The sequence below is a fragment of the Myodes glareolus genome, chromosome 23, assembly GCF_982192425.1.
Source record: "Myodes glareolus chromosome 23, mMyoGla1.1, whole genome shotgun sequence".
Taxonomy (NCBI): domain Eukaryota; kingdom Metazoa; phylum Chordata; class Mammalia; order Rodentia; family Cricetidae; genus Myodes; species Myodes glareolus.
Window position 1 is genome coordinate 13,939,946 of NC_142048.1, and position 22,285 is coordinate 13,962,230.

A 22,285-nucleotide genomic window follows, 5' to 3' on the forward strand; every position below is an offset into this window, starting at 1 on the left:
CTGACCTTTAATTCTTACAAGTAATTTGATATGGTCACCCAAAGTCAACAAAAATGTATTTTTAAACAAGACTTGCGTGGGCCTTTCATTTCGTGGGAGATTAAAATCATGGTCAGCTGAGGGACAGTGTTCTCACGCCACAGCAGACCCGGAATGGTCATGTGCTTGGCTCTGCTACGCCCACACTTAGAGATCATGCACTCGCTAGGTTATTTTGGGAATCTTGGAGGGACCGAGCTCAGCAAGGGTTACAGACTATCTTCTGAGACCCAGAGACTCCTCGAAGAGTTTAGGCTTCTTAGAGAATTAAGCAATGAAAGTTTGTTTGAAAGGAAAAAGACATCATAACCATCAGACTGACCATCATCGGAGGCACCACCAATCTGAGCTGCATGCCAAGAATTCTGCCATTTAGAAATTAAGTCAAAGAATAAATGAATTAATAATAAAAGAAATTAAATCAAAAGTGGCCAAGTTTTCAGAATCTCTCTCTCTCTCTCTCTCTCTCTCTCTCTCTCTCTCTCTCTCTCTCTCTCTCTCTCTGTGTGTGCATGTGTGTGTGTGTTCATAAGTACAACACTGAAGAGGTCAGAGAGTATTGGGTCCCCTGGAGTTGGAGTTACAGGCAGCTGTGAGCTGACCAGTGTGAGACCTGAGTCCAGGCCCTCTGTAAGAGCAGTCCACGCTCTCTAGGGCTGAGCCGTCCCTCCAGCCCCAAGTGTTTAATTTTTGTTCATTTTAAAGAGCAAATATTTCAAAGACTGATACCAAGGGCATAGAAGGGTTGAACATCAACTTTTAATAATGAAACCTTTTATCCAGTCCTCAAAATTAACACAAAAGGAATGATAAGGTGTAATTTTATCATCACCACAACTGTGTAACAAGCCCTTGTTACAACATCCATCTACTGTCTCCAAAACAACCAATAGGAAGCCCACACATTATATCACTTAATCCTCTACCAAGAGATGACATTTTAATCAACTTTATACCAGGGAACTATTACCAAGGATACTTCAATCACATAGCTGAAAATATGGAGAAAAGACAGGTAAAAAAAAATCCTCTTAACTTGTAGTAGTCTTTTTGCTTTTTTAAAATTTCTATAAAATACACGAATTTCCCAAAATAAAGAATATTATGACACATTGGTGTCAACTCACACAGATGAAAGCTGAGGTCAGCTTTTTTTCTAACTAAAGTTCATTTCCCCAAACCTTTATATATTACATGAATATCCAAGTAAAGTATTTTTTTAAAAAAAATTCAACACAAAGGAACATAATATACAGTGTTTTTATATCAAAAAAATGGTTAACAGGAATGATTCCACTTCTAACCACACTACATAACTTTTGAAGACAATGGAATCTCTTGTCATTACTTGATTCTTCAGTTCATGTGGATATTTCCCGGCTACTTTCTTCTCACAGTTAAAAAAGGAAAAGGAAAAGGCTGGTGGTATGTTGCCTTCCTTCCTTCCTTAACTTACCCAGAAGAGAACTGTAGAACAATCTCGTTCACTACCTGGCTGTCTTTCCTCCAGTTGCTTCCAGGACTACCCAGGCTGGGATGAAACTGGAAGAAGACACCACCGGACATCAAAGGATGGATATAAAAAGGCGGGCTCGGCTGGACCCTGCAGCAATTGTAAGGTGTGGGCACAGCCACTCCCAGCAAGCCTTGCAGAGCTTCAACACAGTCACAGGAGCGAGTGGTCTCCTGGATACACTCGCCCTTCACATCAGTCCGCTGGGAGGGCACGTACGAAAGAGCATTTAATGAACCACTGGTGTGCTGGCTAACGTGCGCCTTCCGAGAGCGAGCAAGCGCTCAAGACATCTCGGTCAGTAGTGGCGGTGGGGTAGACAAGAGAACGCTGTTTAAACCCCCCTGTATCGGTCAGTTCTGAGTGGAAACGGCAGCGACTTGTACACACCATGCACAGTCCACATCACCGTGGGGATCCAGGAACACATGCAAGATGGCGGAGGACTCACAATGGATGAACGGGAACTTTCCCAGTGTTTCTGACAGCTCTCGACTTCAACGCGAGTGCATCTCTTACCACCACCGGCTCACAAAGTTTTACTGTGTCTTGGGCATGCAGATTCACTTGAGGGTAAAACAGGAATTACATTTCAAAGGCATTCACACACAGCGACAACAACTTCAACTTCTCCTACTTCCCAGCCAACGCACGGAGCTGCTCGTGTTAGCAAACAAATGCGTATTTTTAGGCAATGGTTGTGCTTTATTTTCCTCCTGTTTCACCCACTTCATTCTAGGAAAATGAAAAACCCACAAAATGAAATCGAGGATCAGATCTTCGGGTTGGTTTCTCAACAAAGCAGAGAGATGGCCCCACTAGCTCTTCTAGCCAGAAGCCACTGTCTCCCCACCCCAGGACCTTGATGGTCAATATTCAGTTGTCTGTTTGGAAAACTGGCTTTTTTTTTTTCTAAAGGAAGCAAAATAAAACCGGGGGAGGAGGGCAGCGAGCAGGGGAGGGGGGTGCATTCTATGTCAAAAAGAACCTCTTGCTCTCAACAGGAGAGAATCCAGCTTCTCCTTAGCCATCATTTCATAAATTAATATTTTTTAAAAATCATAATCCAAAGAATTTGCTATTACAAGAAAGTTCAAGTTTTAAAAAAGCAAATAAATTAGTTAAGCCTTGTAAACAATTGTCCATTTTAGTTATACATCTTTAAAAAAAAAAAAGACATGTCTCTGAATAGTCCACTAAACAGTACAAGGCACACTTCACACACCAGAACCCAGAGGGACGGAACCCACAGAGGGGCCGCCTTCACTCTGTCTGCTGGAGTAACCAGGTCCCGGCTCTGGAATCACGTGTCCATCCTGTGCTCAGCTCTTGGAGACCTGGAAGTCCACAGATGTGCTCTTCCTATGACGCTGCCTTGTGCTCTTAGTCACGTGATGTGACGTCACCCCTTCTCGGCGTGGAGTCTCCCTCCGATCAGATGTTTTCCACAAAGCTCCCCGGGAAAAGGCCCGTCTTCCCATTTCTTTGTAACGTGCCTTTGAACCAGCCATCCTCGCGTTTTTTATGAACAAACACAATATCTCCTTCTTTGAGTTCAAGTTCCGCCTCGCTCTGAGGAGGATAGGAAACCACCACCCTGTGCCTACGAAAGAGAAGTAGACTATTTAGATCAGCGGTAAAAAATGATGCATCGTCGGTCAGCACAGTGCCTCCATGCAAACAGGGCTTACACACGAATTTACAAGAGTTCACAAAACTCAAAATACGGTGAATCTCTGCTTAGCAGACTCGGCATTAAGAAAGACTGAGCCTGAGTATTCATTTTAATCCACTAGTAATGACCAGGCTGGTGTGGTTGAGCTACCTACACAGGGAAGAACATTTTTATCTGCTGCCAGTATTTTGCATCTTGGCCATACCAAAGGCTGTGTTTTACATGGACTTTTAACAGGGGGACCATTTCTGTCCTACCCTCTACTCTGGGAAGAGATGAGTAGATTTGATTTCAGAGCTCACAGTAGCTGTGATTTGCTTCCTACAGACTGTATGGGCTCTGCTCTGCCTTCCCACAATGAGCCAGGAGACACCTGCTGTCAGGTCTGTTACCTAGAAGGACATCTTCTGTATCCTTATACTGAGCTTGATATCCAGAAGGCAATGGTTTTGAGGAAGTTTGCCTGCCTTGCATAGCCAAGTCCCCTGTTGAGAAGAAGGTCCCAAGGTCCAGACAGAGAACAGAGAACCGTGGCTTCAAATTTTGTTCACCATCATTAATAGTGATGCTGACATTCCAATCGTGATTAGTCCCAATCAATTTGTCCTTGGTTCTCAATTTGGACGTTGAATGGAAGGAGGTGTAGCTTAAATACCCCAGTAGCCTCGTGGGTTAGCATCTCCTATCCTCCTGCCTCCTGCTTCAGTCTCCAATGCAGAATTATGATTGGCAGCCAAGGAAGCAAGGTGGTGGTAACTCATTTAGGGTCCCCCCACCCGAGTCTTTTCTCTAGTAGACATTATCTTTTTCCTTCCTCTTGCTTTTCCCAATCGAAGTAGGTGATGGTGTACTGTATCCATCTTGTAGTCACTCTTGCCTCTACTGCTCTCACGCTCTCAGAGTTTTCTAAAATGCACAGGGATGCCCTGTGACAGTGTGATTCTGGAGGCTAGGTAACCAAAGATGGGGAAATCAGGCAACACGAATGAGGCTGATGGATATCCCTAAGGAGGGCACCATATGAAGATCTGAAGCTTCTTCCCCAAACCAGTCAACGGTAACATGAAGGAGTCACCTTAAAACGGGACCCTCGATCCCCAGTCAAGCATCTTTACAGCCTGGTTCCTCCTTCAAGCCCCAGCCCAGAACAGTCAGAATCTACCCACCTTGGGGGAGATCACAGCAAGTGGTCTCATTTTCATATATAGCTGCCCAACAATTACTCAACTCCCTGGGGCACAGGGACCAATCTACCCTTCCAGGCCTGCAGCCAAAGCTCAGCACTGGGTTGGTTTATCCTTTCCAAGAAGGGTTCAGTCAACTCAGACATGAGGGCTGACAGACGAGGTCAGTCAAATGCAGAGCAGGGGAAGAGGCAAGGCACTGTGGGTGGAGGGTCAGGGAGAACATCTTAACAGAGCCAGAGTTTCCTCACCTGGGGAATGGAGCTTCACTGAGTTAGGCAATATATTTCACAGGGAGCATAATGAGATTGCAAGAGTGATGTCCTTAGTACGGTGGTGACAGACTCCACCAGGATGTCAGCTTCTTCTTCAAGCATGTGGCTTACTCAAGAGGACACAGAGGTCTGGAGGGGACCTTTAAGGCACAGTTTAGCCCACAGCTGACAAATGAACTCACGCCACAAGCTAAAGAACACCCCGGCACTGAGAGTTCACACACTTTAGAATGACATAGAGTTTTGGAATCCTTCCCCTGACATCTTTAAAAGCAAACTCACAACTTCATTGTGGGCTGATCTAAAGAAAGGACCCAGATGTGATTTCTCAAGTCTGATGCCAACAGGCTAACAATCCACATAAAAAGCAATGATGTAGCTGCCATCGGGGGCGAGTTAAAGTTTCAGCAAAGCCGTGCAGCTCAGGAGGGGCATGTAGCACTGACTGAAAGCTTATTCTGAGACCATCTCTCACGAGATCCATTTCTGACTGGCAGTCTGCAAAGCTGCTTTAAGGTAAAATGGAACAAGAATAGTTTGAAAAACTCGAAGTGAATTAGATTAATATTTGCATTTTACAAAAATGCACTAAACCAATTTTGTCAGAAAACCCGGCAGTAGAATGGCTGCTGGGCTAAGAACATTATCTTCCTGCCAAGCTCCCAGTGGGAGCAAATTTCCATTGCTAAGTTATAGCGCTCGAGGGGGAGGGGTGGTGCGAGGAGCCCTGTGCATAGTGGAAACTGTGACACAGTCTCAGCATGTGAGGACCGCCAGGTGCGGCAGTGACAGACTCCACTTAGAAGCCTTCCAGCTCAGCCCTTGGCCTTGGGCCTCCTAAGGTGGTTTGTACTGAGACTTCTCACACAGACTCAGAAAGCCAAACACTGGCAGGAAAGTCCGGTGAGCTCCACACCCGAGCGGAATATTTAGAGACCAGCAAGCAGATGTGCGACCAGCTGCGAAGGCCTACGCCTGCGCCCCGCCCGCTATCTCGCTGGGTTTATGCTTGCCTTGGTGCGAATAGGGATCCTGGGCACTTCTGAACATCTTGAACCAAAGCCACGGTCTCCACACCTTCTGAGCCGCCTCCAACACCTGCACCCGACCGAACCAGCCCTCTTCACTGCCGTCCTTACCATCCTGGCTGGCGACCTCACTGTGCTTCACTGCCTTCTCCTTGCACCGGATTTCTTCCTGTCCCCAATCCATTGCACACACAACTCAAAGATTTACATTCAGTGGCTCCACCTGTAGGAGCCCGTGGTGAGAAACCATTAACAGGCTCTCCCTGTCTGTAAGGTTAATCCTTACACCCCTACACAAAGCCCAGACAATCCGGCCTTAATCCTGCTTTAAAGGGAGTGATAGCTGCTCTCATCGCCACAAACATTCCGAAGCCTGACTATGTCTCTTCAAATATAGCCTCGCTCCTCCTACTCCACATACTGGCTCACACAGGTCCTCGGACTGGGAATTTCTTTGACAATATCTCGGTCCATCCACGCCCTATCAATCTCTCAAGGTCTGGCTCCCAATCTCCCCTCTGAAATCTCCAGCCCCATACCTGGAAGTAATTTCACGCTCGACTAGGTCCCAGAGGAACCCGTGTGTATTTCTCATGGCACTTAGCTCAGTCCACACTGGATTTTTACCATCTGTGTTCCCGTCTCATTTGCTCTCGGCTTTGTGGGGTGATGCCAAATTCACTCAATCAGCCCCGTGCTACCAAGTGCTGAACACACGGTGACGCTCATTAAGCACACTGAATGACGAAGAGATCTAACCACACAGTAAGCGTGTTTAAATATGTACAATGCCCTTTACACACAAACGGAATGCCGAGGCATGCCACAACAGGGAGGAATCTTGACAACGTGATACTAAGAGAAATAAGCCATGCAAAAAAGGGAAGATTTGCCAGGACTCCATTGATAAGCGACCACCATACAGAGAGAAAGCAGGCGGTCCCTTCAGGGACCGCAGGGAGGGGAAGAAACAGGGAGATGTGATTCAGTTTCAGTGTGGGATGAAGGAAAATTTCTAGACATGGACAGTAAGGAACGACCGATGTAAAGGAACTTGGCACATCGGATTTTACTTTTGAAGAGGGGTAAATTTTAACTCTATTTTATTTTTCTTTGTACTTAAAAAAAGATCCTATTCTCACATAAGACATTCTGATTACAGTCTCCCCTCTTTCTGCTGTTCTGTTTCCTTCCCACGGCCCCTCGACCCATTCCCTTTCTGTGTCTCATTAGAAAAAAAAACAGGCTTTGGAGGGATAATAATACAAGATAAAGTACAGTAAGAGAAAACTAGAACTATCAGACCGGAGTTGGACAAGACAAGCAACTTGGAGGAAAAGAGCCCAAGAGAAGGCCCAGGAATCGGGGATCCATTTGTTCACACACTCACGAATCCCATAAAAAAACATTAAGCTGGAACCACAAAATACATGCAGAGGTGCAGACCCGTGCAGGCCCTGTGTGTTCACGCGAGCTTTGCTCATGCTGATTTAGGGGGCCTTGCTCTCCTGGTGTCCTCCATCGCCAATGGCCCTTACATTCTTTCCGCCTTCTCTTCTGCAGGGTTCCCTGAGCCCTGAGGGGGGATCTAATGGAGATACCCTTTTCAGGACTGAGTGTCCCAAGGTCTCACACTCTCTGCATTATGTCTGTCTATGGGCTAACTATATTTTACACAATTAAAATATGAGATGCTTCAGTCACTAAAAACAATGGAAATATTAGTGAAAAAAAAAGGAGAGACACAAGAGTGAGTGGAAGACTGCAGGAGAGCAGGGGTAGGGTGTGTGTTTGCATGAGAAGGAAGGAGAGGGGTAGGGAGAAGGGAGAGAAGGGCTGACAGGCATTCTGGCTGCTGGAAAGTACTCGGTCCCTTTGAACAAAGCACACTGGGCGTGGCTTGTTTCTGCTTTAAATGGGCCACCACCTCCAGGCACAGGCCACAGGCACAAGGATGGGGCTGGAGGAAGAGTCTTGCTGTTGTATGAAGAAGGCGCACTATTGCATGACAGATGATACCAAACTTCTGGTTTGGGTCATCGCATTCTAACTTCCATCTGGACAGACACCTGGAGCCTTTTGTTCGATTTTCGATTTCTTTCGTTCCTTTTCTCTGCCTTCATTGGCTGTCCCTAGTTCCCATGCTGTCATGTCTAATCCGCCCTTGGAGGCCTGCAATGAACTCCCTCCCCCATGACCCCGAGAAGCACCCTATCAGCCTGGGCTGAGTGAGTAACCATTTACCGCTTCCTGCCAGTTGCCACAGCAATCTAATATCTAATTAAGTGTTCTACTGGCAAAACCACACGAGCTGGCTTTGCATCATGTGCGAAGTCCAAATGAATTATGTCTATGGCTTCACCCAGTGGGCTCATTGTCACTGACTCAAAGAAATTCATCATGCTGGTTAAATCCGACTGCCTGCCTTCCGCAAGTCTACCGCTATCCAATTGGGGTGTTTCTAAGAATGCTAGCTTAACCCCTGATCAAAGACCATGGGTTCTTTCCCAATTGAGGGTATGAAGTTATTGCTTCAATTCCTAAACTTCAAAATACACACAGGTAAAGGTGACTGGCTGCACTTCCCTACGCCATCTGTGTACGCGTATGTGCGCACGTGTGTGCGTGTCTGCATGCATGTGTGCGTGTGTCAAGTCACATGTGCTTTTATTTTCCATCTCATGTGAAATATTTTATTTCTACTTTCACTCTGCAATCTCCTAATTATTTTTTTCCTCCACACTCTCAAACAGAACCTAAAAATATTTGTCCCGTGACTTCTGCTGCCGTCAACTACACATCCCCGGCCTCCAGGATACCAATCTATTTCTTGCTTGCTTTCTGCAGCCATCTCTCGCACAAACACAAAAGAATCCCTTTGTTCCCCAGGAGACTTTTCTCTCAGCTGACACCAAGACCTGTCAACACACTTCAAGGTTCATCCTTCCTCATTATGAGACTGCGCCTCTTCGTGTCATGTGACTGCTCCTTTCCACTGACAGCTACCTCAGTCCCCCCCCTTTTTTTTTAAATTTTGCCTCCTCCCCCACCTCCCCCAGAGATTTATGAAATAGGACCACGGTGGGAGAGGGGACTTTCCACTTGTTCTTGCCGAGTCCTGTGGAAGAATGCGGGCTCATTCCGTCCAAGCATCACACCCTGAAACATGTTTCCATGCGAGTCCTTCAGACGGAGTCCTGCATGATGAACCCAGGGCTGGTGTGTACCCTGTGAAGGAAGGAGCGAAGCCCCTCAGGTGCTTTCTGGATCGCACGTCCGTCCTCCATTTGAGGCTCTAAGTACTTCTCCTTGTGTCGAAACTTTCAAAATATGCAAACAGGTAATCCTTAAATGATATGCTTGCTAGGTCTCTATTAACCAAAACCCTCCATTCCTGGTGGATAACAAACCACTTTCACATTGTTTTTACAGTCAGACAGACTTAAGCATTCAAGTTAAATAAATACCATTACCAGTGCGGTGCAAAAAAAAGCAAAGGGCCACGGAAAGTTGCTGGGGCTGGCTATTACATTTAATATTCCAATGAGCATATGGATTATAAAAATATAAAGTTGGGCTGAAATCTTTCCTAAGGACCCCCTTCCCTCTCCTAAAAACTGAAATGGCTATATAAAACCCTGCCAGAGATTTCCAGAGAGCTCGTGTCCATCTGTCCTGTCATTAAATTCTTCATGTTCCCTAACTGATGTGCCTCCTTCCCTCCCCAAACGCCATCACCTGTCTGGTTAGCAGCTCTCCTTTCAGGCGGCCTAAAAGGCAGAGCCTGCTGTTGGAAAGCGCTTTTTAAGAGGAAGAATAGGAATGCAGAAGCCGCCGAGATTGGGGACATCTGGCGACTGAAAAGGAATGCATAATGGGGGTGGCAATGAGGCAGCGGTGCCCAGCCAAGGCCTAGGGAGAATGTGGGCAGAGTGAGCCATCATTCCAAACAGTCACAACAGTCAACAAAGGATGAGGGGGAACAAAGTAAAGGCCCTCTGGGGCCTGAGGGAAACTGCAGAGCAAGGTCTGGAGGGAGGGAGGGAGGAAGCCTCTGCGGTGGGAGGGAGTAGACAGGCTAACTAACAGGCCTAGCTGCAGGGACAGGAGGCGGTGCCCCTGGACAGAGGCAGCAGAACTCTGCGGGAGAGAGGCTGACGCCAGAATCAAGGCCTGAGCGAAGCTGGGACTCAGTTTCAAAGCTTTATGGAGAACACAATGGATAAGGAGAAACACAGAGGATGTGTGTGGCGGGGCGGGGGCGGGGGCCATTTTTAGGGCACTATGTCATTTCAAAAGTGGCTTTATATCAGTCAGAACTACTGGAAATTATTTTACCTCTTGATGAAAATGTATAACAAAGTATACTTTGTAAACATAGGTTGTTTGACATTTGTCCCCCACTCCCATAGTTCACTTTTAATTGAAAATGGGCCACAAAATCATAAAGCTTCAATACAAATGTTTTATACAGTTCCAATTGAAATACAAGGGAAAAGTGAATTCAAGTGATTTTGTTATTATTATTATTTTTTTAAGATGTATGTGTACGTGTGAGACACCTGAATGCAGGTACCCAAAGAGACAAGAGGAGTCAATTGTTTTGGGGCTGGGGACTGAACTCAGGTCCTCTGCAGGAAAAGTGCATGCTGTTAACGGCTGAGCCATCTCTCCAGCCTAAATCAGTTAAATGATAACATCTCACATAAAACTTCCAATCTCCCACACAAACTCAGGCACAGTGGTACCCTCCAACTGCGCTAGCTCGACAGGCTGAGGTGAAGCTGCTTGCATTCCTGAGCCTGAGACCAGTCAGGGCAACATGAGGAGTTAAGGCTTCCCCTACCAACTCTGTAACACAGAGAATGTCAACCAAAGAGAATACCTCGAAAAGCTAGAAATGCGTTTGTCTTATAAAATTCGAGTCCAGAGAGAATGAAGTGTACAGAAACAAACAGATGAGGCTTCAGTGTTTAACAGAAGAGCAATTTGCATGCGCAGTATGATGTTTCTTTGGTAATGAGTAGCAGTTAACTCTCCAGTTTTTTATAATCCTGGTAGATATATATCTTATTAAGTATATTTTCTTCCCTACCACATGCCGAGACCCCCACGGCTGCATGAAGCAGAATTCCCACTTGCTAGGGCTGTTCAAAGCCAGAATCACTAGCAGAATGTTTCTCATTCTGAGTGAACTAACCCTAACTGAGAGAGTCATCTGAAGCTACACCGTGTTCTTCTGGCTCAGGAGAAAGCAAAATAAAATAAAATAAAATAAATCCGGGTGCGTTACCTGTATCGGGTAGCAGTGTAAGCTCCTAATAGACACCAAGGATTGCAGTGGTTCTCAACCTGTGGGTATTGACCTCTTTAGCAAAACCACTACCTCTAACAATATTTACATTATGATTTATAACAGGAGCAAAATTAAAGCTATGAAGTAGCAATGAAAATTTATAATTGGAGGTCACCACAACATGAGGAAGCGTATTAAAGGGTCACGACATTAGGAAGGTTGAGAATCTCTGGATGAGACAGTGACTGGCAGATGCCATGGAGATACGAATCTGGAGCCAATAACTAGAAAGCAGGGGAAAGGCCGACGTGTTAGAATTAATGAAGGAGATCAGGTGAACGGTTTGCTGTAGCGAGCAGAACAAGGCAGAATGAGTTTGAATGTCATTACCAATTCGGCTTGAAATTTCAGGACGCTGTAGAAAATTATCTTCTAGATGACAATAAAACGTCCAGCCTAGAGCTCGCTATCTACTTCTTAGTTCTCTCCGAGAGAGGAGGGGACTCACCTTTCACAAACTACAGGCCTGGCCTCGTTCATGACGGGACCCAGGGAGGAGCAGGCCTGCCGAGGTGGTGGGGCAATGGGTATGGCGGAGTCAAGGGAGCTTGCCTTGCGATGGAAAGCATCTTGGGCTAAGGCTGCTGTCCCGGAGACCACTGGGCCATCTCCATCTGTGGAGCAGGAGGCCGCCCGGCCGTGACCGCCCCCTAGCGGCAACTCAGGACCCACTGCTCCCTGCAAGGGCATGTCTGCACCCAGCTCTACATCCAGGGTAGGTGACGCTGGCGGGGAGACTCGGGGCTTGCGTTTGGTGGAAGCCCCAGAGAGGAGCTTCAGTAGACCCTTTTTTTCTTTCTGGAAAAAAGAAACACGGATATTAGTTGAAGATCAGCAGCTGTGTTGACCCTGTAATTTCCAGCGCACTGTTCCGCTTTTTGATTACATCACATTTGCTCATTACCTCCCGGGGAAGTCTTTGGGTGAAGTTAACCTGACCTTTTGTTACTACTTCTCCCTTTCCGCTTCTGTTTGGGCTGGACATTCTCTTGTTCATTTCTATCTTCTACTGGGGCAGCAAGATAAACAGATTAAAAAGATGTAAAACATTTTTAAAACCAATTTGTATTTTACTTTGATGAGAGTACAAGTAGCCGGTGAGAAGACTCAGCGGGTAAAGGAGCTTGCCAAGTTGGAAGCCGGTCCATCTCCACACCCTATGTGGTAGCAAGAGAACCTAGAACTACACGCTGTCCTCTGAGGCACTGTGGCAGGAGGGCACAGGAGCAGGCACAGTAAACCCGACCAATGACATAATGAAAGCACAAACAGATACCGCAGACTAAAGAGGAAGCTTCAGATTAGGAGTTGAACCCCTTGAAATGCTGCCTGTTCTGACTCTTGCTACATGAGCCAGCGGTGTACTGAGTTAACTGAAGCCTGACAACACTCGGGTCCACATCAACACGCCTGAGCCTTATCATCCTCCGGAACGGTGCCCTGGTCAGAGTCAAGGGCTGGAGCACTTCTTACATGTCACCACCTTGATTAAACTCAAGCAGCCGTGGTGACAGAAGCCAAAGCATTTGCACCGTGAAAGCCCTTCCTTGATGGCAAACCCCGAAAGCAGACAACCAAAGTCTAAGGACAGCCTCGTCAAGCCTTCCCTTCCCTTCCTTCCTTCCTTCCTTCCTTCCTTCCTTCCTTCCTTCCTTCCTTCCTTCCTGTCTTGCAAGCAAATGCACAAATAAAGCCCCCACCTCACAACAGCCTCATTCTCTAAAGACTGTACTCCGAATCTGTCTCTTGACACTCTCCTTTCTTTGCTCTCCAAAGAAATGCTCTCCAAAGAAAGCCAGATGTTGAGCTAACAACTTTATTCTCAGAATCTGCCACAACCCTTTCCAGTCACCAGGTTTAACACTGTCACTGTCAGATCTCTGAAATTGTTTTACCAAGATGTCAATGACGCAATTAAGTCCTCTGAATAGCAACACTGCCTGAAAATGACGTTTCGCACAAGTGAACCAAAGCCCACTAACAGAAACACGGCGTAAGCACTCAAAAGAAGGTAGAACACTGAGGAATTCTTGGTACTCTGAGTCAGTCACACTCAATACACATCCCCTTGGGGGATGAATCTCTCTCTCTCTACAGTAACACAATTCCACTAGAGACAGAATTGCAGAAAGCAGGAGGAGCCCAGAGCAGCCATTTACTTGATGATGAGCAAAGATCCTGAGACACCACACACAGTCTCCAATTAGAAACACTGGTCAGAGTGTGTGGCCCTTCAGTGGACTAGAAGCAGGAGAAGCAAAGTGTGGGAGGGGCTAGGAGTGGGCACTAGAGTCATTTATCTCCCTGCCTTCTTGGCCTGGGCTACAGACAGCAGAGCCAGCGGAGGAAGAGCCTTTTGCATTTCTCATCGGGTCTTAACTCATCTCGCTGGGTTTTGCTTCATTCTCTTATTGGATGTCCCATTTTCTGAGGATCAACCATGCACATTTCAATAAATGACCTCCCCCCCCCCCCGCACTTAGCTTGGGTGCAGTGACATTATCGTGCATACCACGATATCTCACTCATTGCCTGGGGCAGGGTAGGGCAGCCCTGAAGTGGAGAGGCCCAAGAAAATATTGCAAGGGAGTAAGATAAAGGGAAGAAATGGAGAACAGTAATGGAACGTCAGGGCAGGATGGTTTGGGTTTCCCAAATCCAGAGGAAATAAAGCAGTGGTCAATGAAGCAACCTTACTGCCAGTTCTGAGGCAACGCTTCTTTGTGGGGACTCTGCACTGGGAAAGAGCAGGGTGTCTGATAGCTTTGCCTTCTAAGGTTGCCAGATGCAGGCAACATCCAGCCATTCCTCTCGTGGTATGAGAAATCACAGGCTAATCCCCGGACCCCACAGTTTGGCTGAGAGCATCAAATCTATTGATAAATTACAACCCCAGCAAGCCCCAGCTAAAGATGCTGCTTTAGAGCGCGGATCTGGGCACTCGGGAGAGTATCAGATAAGGGACTTGCGCTCGGGGGGCAGCTTCTAAAGTGATTAAGGAGAAAGATGACTTGGTTCATTGAAAATGATTAAACGCATTAAACACAGCTTGCTGTAATGACTTCTAAGGGACGCATTATCATCATCAGCCAAGGCTGACTTCCTATGGAGCAGAAGGCAGAGGATTAGGTACCGTGGTGGGGTGCAGAAGGTAGGGGGTGGGGGTGCCAACACAGGAAAGATGAGGAGCGGTGCTATTTATACCGCATTCCGGGGCTGTATTAGAAGAAAAATGTGCCACTTGAGAGAAATAAGTGCAAGTTCAGACACACCTACTAGCCAAGGGCACCTTTGTTTATTTCAAGATCCAACAGCACAAATGAAAAACATGGGAGAATTAATAGTCTATTCTTTCGTAAAATGATCTAGAAGAAATAGCGTTAGCCTGTATGAAAAACGGGGCCTATCTTCTCTGAGAAACCTCGGTAACGCATCTTCTGGGAGGTTTCCCGAGGAGCCATTCCCAGAATGACATGATGCTTTTAGCATCATTTCAGAATTGATGATTTAAAATAGTAGCCCGTGTGAAAAAAGAACTATCTGGATCCAAATCCAATCAGTTGACAACCAGGGTTACTTTGATATTTGAAGTATTTTCCCGCAGGATTTGGTGATGCACTCCTAAGATCCCAGCTACTTGGAAGATCCCCGGTAGGAGGCTAGCCTGTTCACACTGAGCCTCAAAACAAAAACTGAGCTATGGGAAACTGGCTCAGTCAGTAAAGCGCTGCTCACACAGGCAGGAGAATCTGAGAGCCATCCTCAGAACTTCTGTAGGAACCTGGACAACTTGGTCTGGGAAGGTGAAGACAGCTGCCTCTCAGAAGTCGAGGGTCAACCTAGTCGATCAGCAAGGTCTGTGCTGGTGAGATCCAGAGATCTTATCTCAAAAATAAGAAAAGCAAGATGGGTGGCTCTTGAGAACCAACACTAGAGACTGATGCCTGCCCTTCACCTTTACACACGCACCCACACGCATCTAAACACACATGCACACATGCCAATGCATAGAAAACAAAGGCACGCACAGAACTCAATAAGGCACTTTCCTGACACGTGAGAAGTGCTGGGTGAATCCCTAACACACAGTGATGTGTGGGGTGGGGTGAGGCGGTGGAGGCAGGAGGCACAGACGAAACAGAGATCTGACCACTCATTTAATTCATACTCCTAGATATATAATAAACAATGAATACAGTATAGGAAACACTAAATCTGGGCTCTTGCACAAGAAAAATGACAAATGTTTTAAACAACTCAAAATTAACCACATGTCTGCCCCCTTTCCTTCCTTCCTTCCTTCCTCCCTCCCTCTCTCCCTCCTTTCTTCCCTCTCTCCCTCCCTCCCTCCTTCCCTTCCTTCCAAGGTACATGGAGAAATTACCAAGTCTTCCTGGGCACACAGGTCAACAACACATACCATACCTTATATGCCAGTTTTCCAATATGCAAGACTCACGGTCCTCAGGTAGGGAAACTTAAAGAGAAATTAAGCCATGTGGTACAAAATAATCTTTCAGACTTCATGCAAATATGTCTGAGTGTCCAACGTGAAGCTGGCAATATGATCAGCTCAGGGACAGTGATGTGTCTAGGACAGTTTGTGTCTGACAGCGACAAGGATGGCTGTCCAAGAGGCCGAGGCCTCTGCCCAAGAACCCAACAGGGGAAGGGATGAGTCTGGAGTAGGGAACGTGGTGGGGCTTCTAGAAGGAGACTTCCTGAAATTCTAGGGATGATTAAACACCACCCACTTCAAGAGTCTCAGTAAATGCTATCAGGGGGATTTCCATATTTAGTCTTCACGGCAACCTGATGAGGTAGGAATTAATTATTCCTGTTGCCTCAAGCTCTGAAAGCCTGCCTAAAATCACAATGCTAGCAAGGGGTGGAAATGAGATTCTACTCTGCAGAGCGATAAGAGCAAACACGGTCAGTCTCTCTCTCTCTCTCGCTCTCTGTCTCTCTCTCTCTCTCTCTGCCCCCACCCCACCCTGGTTCCCACAGCTCCCTGCTGAACTCTGTATAAACAGGCATTCTGAAGACCAGGTCTGGATCCCAGCCGTCAGTAAGAGCAGAGACAGTGGATGTGGTCATTTATAGATCCCTCAGAAAGTTCCTTGACAAAGAACACAGACGAGTTTGTTTTTGACAGCAAAACAGGCCTGGGAAGAATGGAAATCATCTGAACAGAGAAAACAGCCAGGAAAGAGAACAGAGGAGAAGACAAGAGGGACAGGATCTTCCATATGAGGGTGACAGGAAAGGCCTTCAAACTTAAGTGTGGGACAGGAAGCCTGAGGTCTCCCTCAGGGACACATCGTGAGGAACTGGGGCCTTGAGGGATCCGAGGCACTAAATGGTGGCTCAGTTGGTGGGAGTTCTTGCTGCATGGACACGGGGACCGGAGTTAGAAGCCCCAGCACACAGGCTGGGTATGGCTGTGCATCGTCTCAGCACTGAAGGCTGAAGACAGCTGAAACCCAAGAGAAGTGTTCAGATGAGGCTGTGAAGCTGGTGACCATGGAGGAAATCGGGAGTATCATGGACAGGGGAATAACAGCTAAAGAGTTGGGACTTCAAATAGGAATAACAGAGATGGGAGTTACAAATAGAATCAGGAACTTAGCCTCAAATAAAGTAAATAAATAAATCAAAGCTGGCTAGGGTTTTGACCCCAGGACAAAATAGAACATCTTGTTTCCTTGTGATTTGGGGGGCAGAGGGCTCCCAGATAAATAACCAGTCCAAGAATCAAGTAGACCCGGAAGTACATTTGAACGTGATTCATATGGCAGTGCACCAGAGGCAGCGCACTGATAACCTAGGTCCGGAGAGCCATACTCTCTCCTGGGCAGCAGACATGACAGGCCATCATGTAAGACACCTCCCACATTGCCCTGGTATTTGGTGATGACACAGAGCCACAAGGAATATGTGAACAGAGGGCAGGCACCACACTGCAGATACCCACATCTCTGCCCCAAGTCTCAACCCAAACTACCATCTCTGCCTCCCATTCTTTCCCTTGACTCCCCTATAGATCAACCCACAGAGAACATTTGCAACTGGGGGTGGGGGACGGCCTTTAGGAAGAAACCAGACAGGAGGAGAGAGATCAAAATTTGGAGAACTTAGAAAAAAGTGTTCTCACAGAGAAGCCTGTGATAAAGTTGAAAAGAACCAATTTTAAATGTTTAAAGAAAACACATGCATCGCCTGAAGTTCAAAAGGGAGATGGCTGGAAGAGGAATGGGAGAATCCTTAACATGAAATTTTACAATTGCAAATTATCCAGGAGATGAAAATGGAGAGGCTCTAAAAGGTCCTGGCGTGAGCCCCCAATGTGTGGCATAATGGGCAAAAAAAAAAAAAAAAAAAGAGAGAGAGAGAGAGAGAGAGAGAGAAAGAAAGAGCAGTACATCCGAGAGTCAGAAAGGGCGACAAGACCCAGCCTAACCCCCTAACAACCTCACTGCAGACTGTAAGGACGGCCCTGGGGGCAGGGATTCTGGGAAGGAAGAGTCCAGCATCTCACTAAAGGAATGATTGTTTCATCTAACTCTTTATCGTGACTTAAGGAGAGCCTGCTTTCCTAGTGGCGGTCCCTCCTTTCTAGGCTAGGCCCCTTGACCCACCCAGCTAGAAACTTAGGGCTTCAAGCAGGCAAAGTCTATTTCTTGACCAGCAGGTTTTTTTCTAATGGGCCTTGAGAGCTGCTCTAAGGCAACTTGCAGACCATCTGGGCGATTCTGGGATGGCATTAAAGGAAAGGTCATACAAGCAATGACAGGCAGAAATGAGACTCTAAGGAGGGGACTCTTCCAGAAGACTTTACTACCAATAAGTAACAGCAGACGTGATGGGGCAACAGTTGGATTGCAAAGGGGCACCTGATGACATCTCTCACGGTATGACACAGTGGGCCAAGCGTGGCTGCGGTCCTGAGCAGCCATGATTGTGTAAGTGATGCTAATCACGGAACTACGAAATTAATGCCACCAGAAGTGTCTACAGTGAATCTGGAGCAGGTTTAAGAAGGGAAAGTTGAAATTTATTTCAAGAGGAATACATAAGAACCTAAGAGAGTACAGAGTTCCAATTCTGGAAACACTTCAGGGCATTGGGTAAGACAGTGATTTCTAAGGGTCTTAAGATGAAGGAAGGGCATGGGGAGACAGATTCTGCTAAGCTAAGAAGTGACTGCTGGGGGCAAGAAAATCATCCGGAGATGGGCACTTGGAATCACTGGTACGTCCCAGAAGAGAGAGGTCGATGGCCATTTTCCACTGATGGGCAGACAAAGGGATGACAATGTCATACTCGAGTGGCCACTGAAACAAATTTCTGCAAACTTTGGGGGAAAAGAGAAACCAGATCCTGAAATCCAGATGTGACAGGGAGACCTTCCGTGCCGATGAAGAGAGGAAAGAACCGGCTTCCTGGTCTTTGTTTCTTGGCCTTCGAGCTCCGGGAAGCCTCCTGCGTCCCATGGTTTGAGTTGTATTTCCCATGTCATTCTACCTGTGTTTCACCTGTGTATATCTCAGGTGCCTTGACCCACCTGTCCCCTTACAGAATATTCCTGTATTGATCACTGGGTCCACCCAAAAGTCCTCATTTATTTCCATCTGCAAAGTCCTTTATGCTAATAAGGAAACAGTCAGAGTGGATCCTAGGACCAGGAGAAGGACACCTTCAAGGGCCATTATGATGTCCACCACTGTCAATGAATTCTATTAACGGACCTAAGCGCTTCTGTCCTCAGTGACTGAGTTCACTGTGCCCAAGTTCAAGTTATTAAAACGCTTCTTTGAAAATCCCAAGTTGGACACGTCAGTTTGGGCGCAAGTCTAACATGGTTAATTATAAACACTGAGCAGATACCGATCTTTTCTAAAGTTCATGTTAATAGTTAATTAAATATTAACTTGTCAGCAGGCTATAAAGTTTATTTCCTTATAAAGTCCTATTTACACGCTCTTCAAGCTGATTAAGCAGAGCGATGTACATTACCGCTGAGCCAGGTGGCCCAGAGCCCTGGTCCAGAGCTTTATGGGAAATGCATGGAATTCTGAGCAAGAAGGCAAAGCTGAGGCACAACCATCCAGACTTGATCCACGACTAAGGACAAAGCACTATCAATTTTATTCTCTTGCTCCAACTCCCTGTCTCCCACAACCACAGGGGAATCTTTCAAAACAGCTTCCCATTGTATTTATTTGAATCCAAGTCCCAAAGGAGGGATTACTTCCACATTTCCCCTATCTCTGAAGGAACCCTGCTGATTTGTGGTTAAAAGTACTATAGATACAATACGTTTACAAATAACTTTAAAACTTTTTAAATTTATTTTTAGTTGTGTGTGCGTATTTATGCACAGAAGGGCAGTGCCGAGAGAGGCCAGCAAAGGGTATCAGATCCCCACAACGAGCATCTGTGAACCGTCGGCTGGGAGCACTAGGAACTGAACTTGGGTCCTATGCAAGGGTAGCCACGCTCTTCCGCTGCGAACCCCTGCGCCACCTCTCCAGGTCTGCATATCATAGTTTCGACGGACAGTTTCCAACCTCTCATCGATTAAAACACTTTTAAGGAAGGAGTTGTCAACAGGCAAGAACACGGAACACGAAAATCTGAGGACAGAGTGAGCGGAAGAGGAGACATTCCTCCTCAAGGCAGCAGGCTGCAATCTCCGACTGACTAACTCCTGCTCACTGTGGTCTCCCTAGTACCCAGCAGGTGCCTAGCAACTTGAGGGTAAAAAAATATCAAGAAACACAAGGTCTAACTATGATGTTGGGGTAGTGGCCAGGTTTCCGCACCGATGTATTCTTGGCTCATGAATGTGCCCATGGAAAGACGTGATGCACTGTGGAACAAAGGGTCTGGCCATTGGCGAGAAACTCTGCGGCCAAACAGAACAGAGAAAGAGAGACTCTCACCTTACTGTCCTTGTCTGGTTTCACAGCTGAACTGTTCCCGCACGCTGCTGCAGCACTGTCAGGAGACGTGGGGAGTCCAGGGAGGATGGTCACTGTCCGACCACTGGGCTCGGTCTCCAAAGCGGCAGCGGTCATGTTTGGGGAGGCTAGAGAGGCGCCTGCAGCGCAGGCCAGGGAAGCATTGGTTCGATTGATGCCAATAGCAGCAACATGGGCAGCAGGACCCGCCATGGGAGGCAGAGGTTGAGAGGCCAAGGAATGATGGGGCAGCCCCACCGATGCAGGACCGAGGCAGGCGGCATTCTGGACCTGGATGGGTGTCACCGCTGCTGTGGGGCGCTCCTGGTTATGAGCTGCAACTGACGGTCGACAGAAGGGAACACAGAAAAGGTCAATGGTCGAAGAAACACTGCTAACCAAAACGTGAGTCATTTCACTGTGTCAGACAGTAATGAGAGGCAGCTACCGCCATTTATTGCCATGAAGAGTGCATGTGAAATAGCTTAGCATACTTAGGGCCTAGCTGGACCCCTAGATAATACTTTCCTTCCAGGTGAGCTGTTGAGACTGTTGAGGACTTAGAAGATATGTCATCACCACCCCCGAGGCCCTTCAGTTATGAACAATCATTCTCAGCAGCATTAGAGACACCGAGCCCGTTTCCGATGGCAATAAACTAAACACTAGTCTTCAGTCCTTGCCTTATTACACATTCTCTCCTCCCCTCTCTCTTTTTATTTATGAGTCATCTTTCTGCATGTTCTTTCGGAAGGAATTCACGTGTATTTAGTTTACTCCACTATTGTGACCCAAGACTCTCGGGAGGCTTTCAATGCTGCAGAGCTGAGAAAGGCACTCGAAAGCCCATGGAGTCGAAAATAGACTTGTGACTAAGTTCATCAGAAATAACCACCAGCACATGGCTTCGCAGAGAATCACACAGCAGTCACACGGCTAGGAACCGTGAGACTGGAGACAAGATCTTGAGCACCAAAGTCAGGTTTCAAGGGCTGCATGACTTGCGTTCTTAGGGTCTGTTGGGATCCAGCTGCCCTCACTCCCCCTGACTGACAGAGGAACTTCCTTGTGGTCTGTAATTGACAAGGGTATTTGTGTTCTTTCTGGCCGGTGGGTCTCAACAGAAGGAGTAGAGGTATAAAAGGTTGCTGGGCAAAATAAAGGTTGCTGGTCTTCCACCTGGCATACCCCCACTCCTTGCCAGTCTCAGCTATCCAGGCTGTGCTGGCTGCACCAAGGGTCTGCCTAATTCTTCTTAGAATTTAGATTCATCCATTTTGAACTAATGTGCAGGGTGTGCTTAGCCCAAGCAAACAGTTAAAAAATGCCTGGTATGGTTTAGACATAAGATGCCCCTTGAAAGGTCTCACGTGATGAAGGCTTGGTCAGAAGCTGATGGTACTGAGAGATGGCTTGCTTATAAGGCACTAACTTCATCAATGGGCCGCTAGGCGGTGGGCCAGGTTAGAATAAGTATGTCCGTCACTGAGGCACACTTGGAAAGGTATATCTTGCCCAGGTCCTTTCTTGCCAACACAGAAGTGGCCTCCCTGCCCCACCAAACCCTCTTGCATTGTGTTCTGTTTCAGCATGGCTCTTCAGTGACAGGGTCCGGCAGCCACTGAAACATCCCCTACTCTGATTATTTCTGCCATGGGTATCTGTCACAGTGACAAAGATGGGCTGGTGACAAGGGTTGCTAGTTTCTGTTGCTCAGTGGCAGCAATTGTTTTAGGTTCCTACCTATTTTTCTCAACACCTGTCATAAGTGACCTGTTTCTTCAGGTAAGCCCTGTCCTCTTGTGATCCAGCCCCATTTCCCTCTTACCCGTCCTCACGGCATTGCGAGCCTGGTTGACCGTCATCTGCCCCGTCATGTGGAGCAGGACCTTCGCCTGAGGACTTGTCTGGATGTGAGCTGCTGACACCACAGCCGTGGGGACAATGCTGGGATTCCCAGCCACACCATTGCCTTGGAGCTTCTGGGGAGGCCCTCCTGCAGTAGAAGGACTGACCATAGTCACCCCCCGACTGGCCTGACCCGCAGTAGACATAGGGACTTTAGCTTGGGAGGCATTTGTCACCGCCCTGCCAAGATAGAAGCAGATGGAAAACAGTCCATCAGCAAAGTGGGAGACAGAGAACAATGCAAGAAAAATGAGTCAGTGCTCTAACATCAGAACATTTCAAAAAAATGAATGAAATTATTTTTACAAGGTTTTAAGAACAGCATATTCAAGGAAATGACAGCC

At 47.0% G+C, this 22,285-nt stretch overlaps 1 protein-coding gene across 1 annotated transcript in view; it reads right to left on the bottom strand.

Moving 5' to 3' along the window:
* Positions 1-776: 776 nt before the first annotated feature.
* Sh3rf1 (SH3 domain containing ring finger 1) overlaps positions 777-22,285 on the bottom strand; it is a 159,330-nt gene continuing 137,821 nt past the window's right edge. The window contains exons 9-12 of the mRNA XM_085680332.2: positions 21,862-22,121; positions 20,016-20,374; positions 11,519-11,868; positions 777-3,155 (exon numbers count right to left, since the gene is read on the bottom strand). Of these exons, the coding sequence (XP_085536458.2) occupies positions 2,987-3,155; positions 11,519-11,868; positions 20,016-20,374; positions 21,862-22,121 (1,138 nt within the window). The 3' untranslated portion in view covers positions 777-2,986. The remainder of the gene's footprint in view (positions 3,156-11,518; positions 11,869-20,015; positions 20,375-21,861; positions 22,122-22,285) is intronic.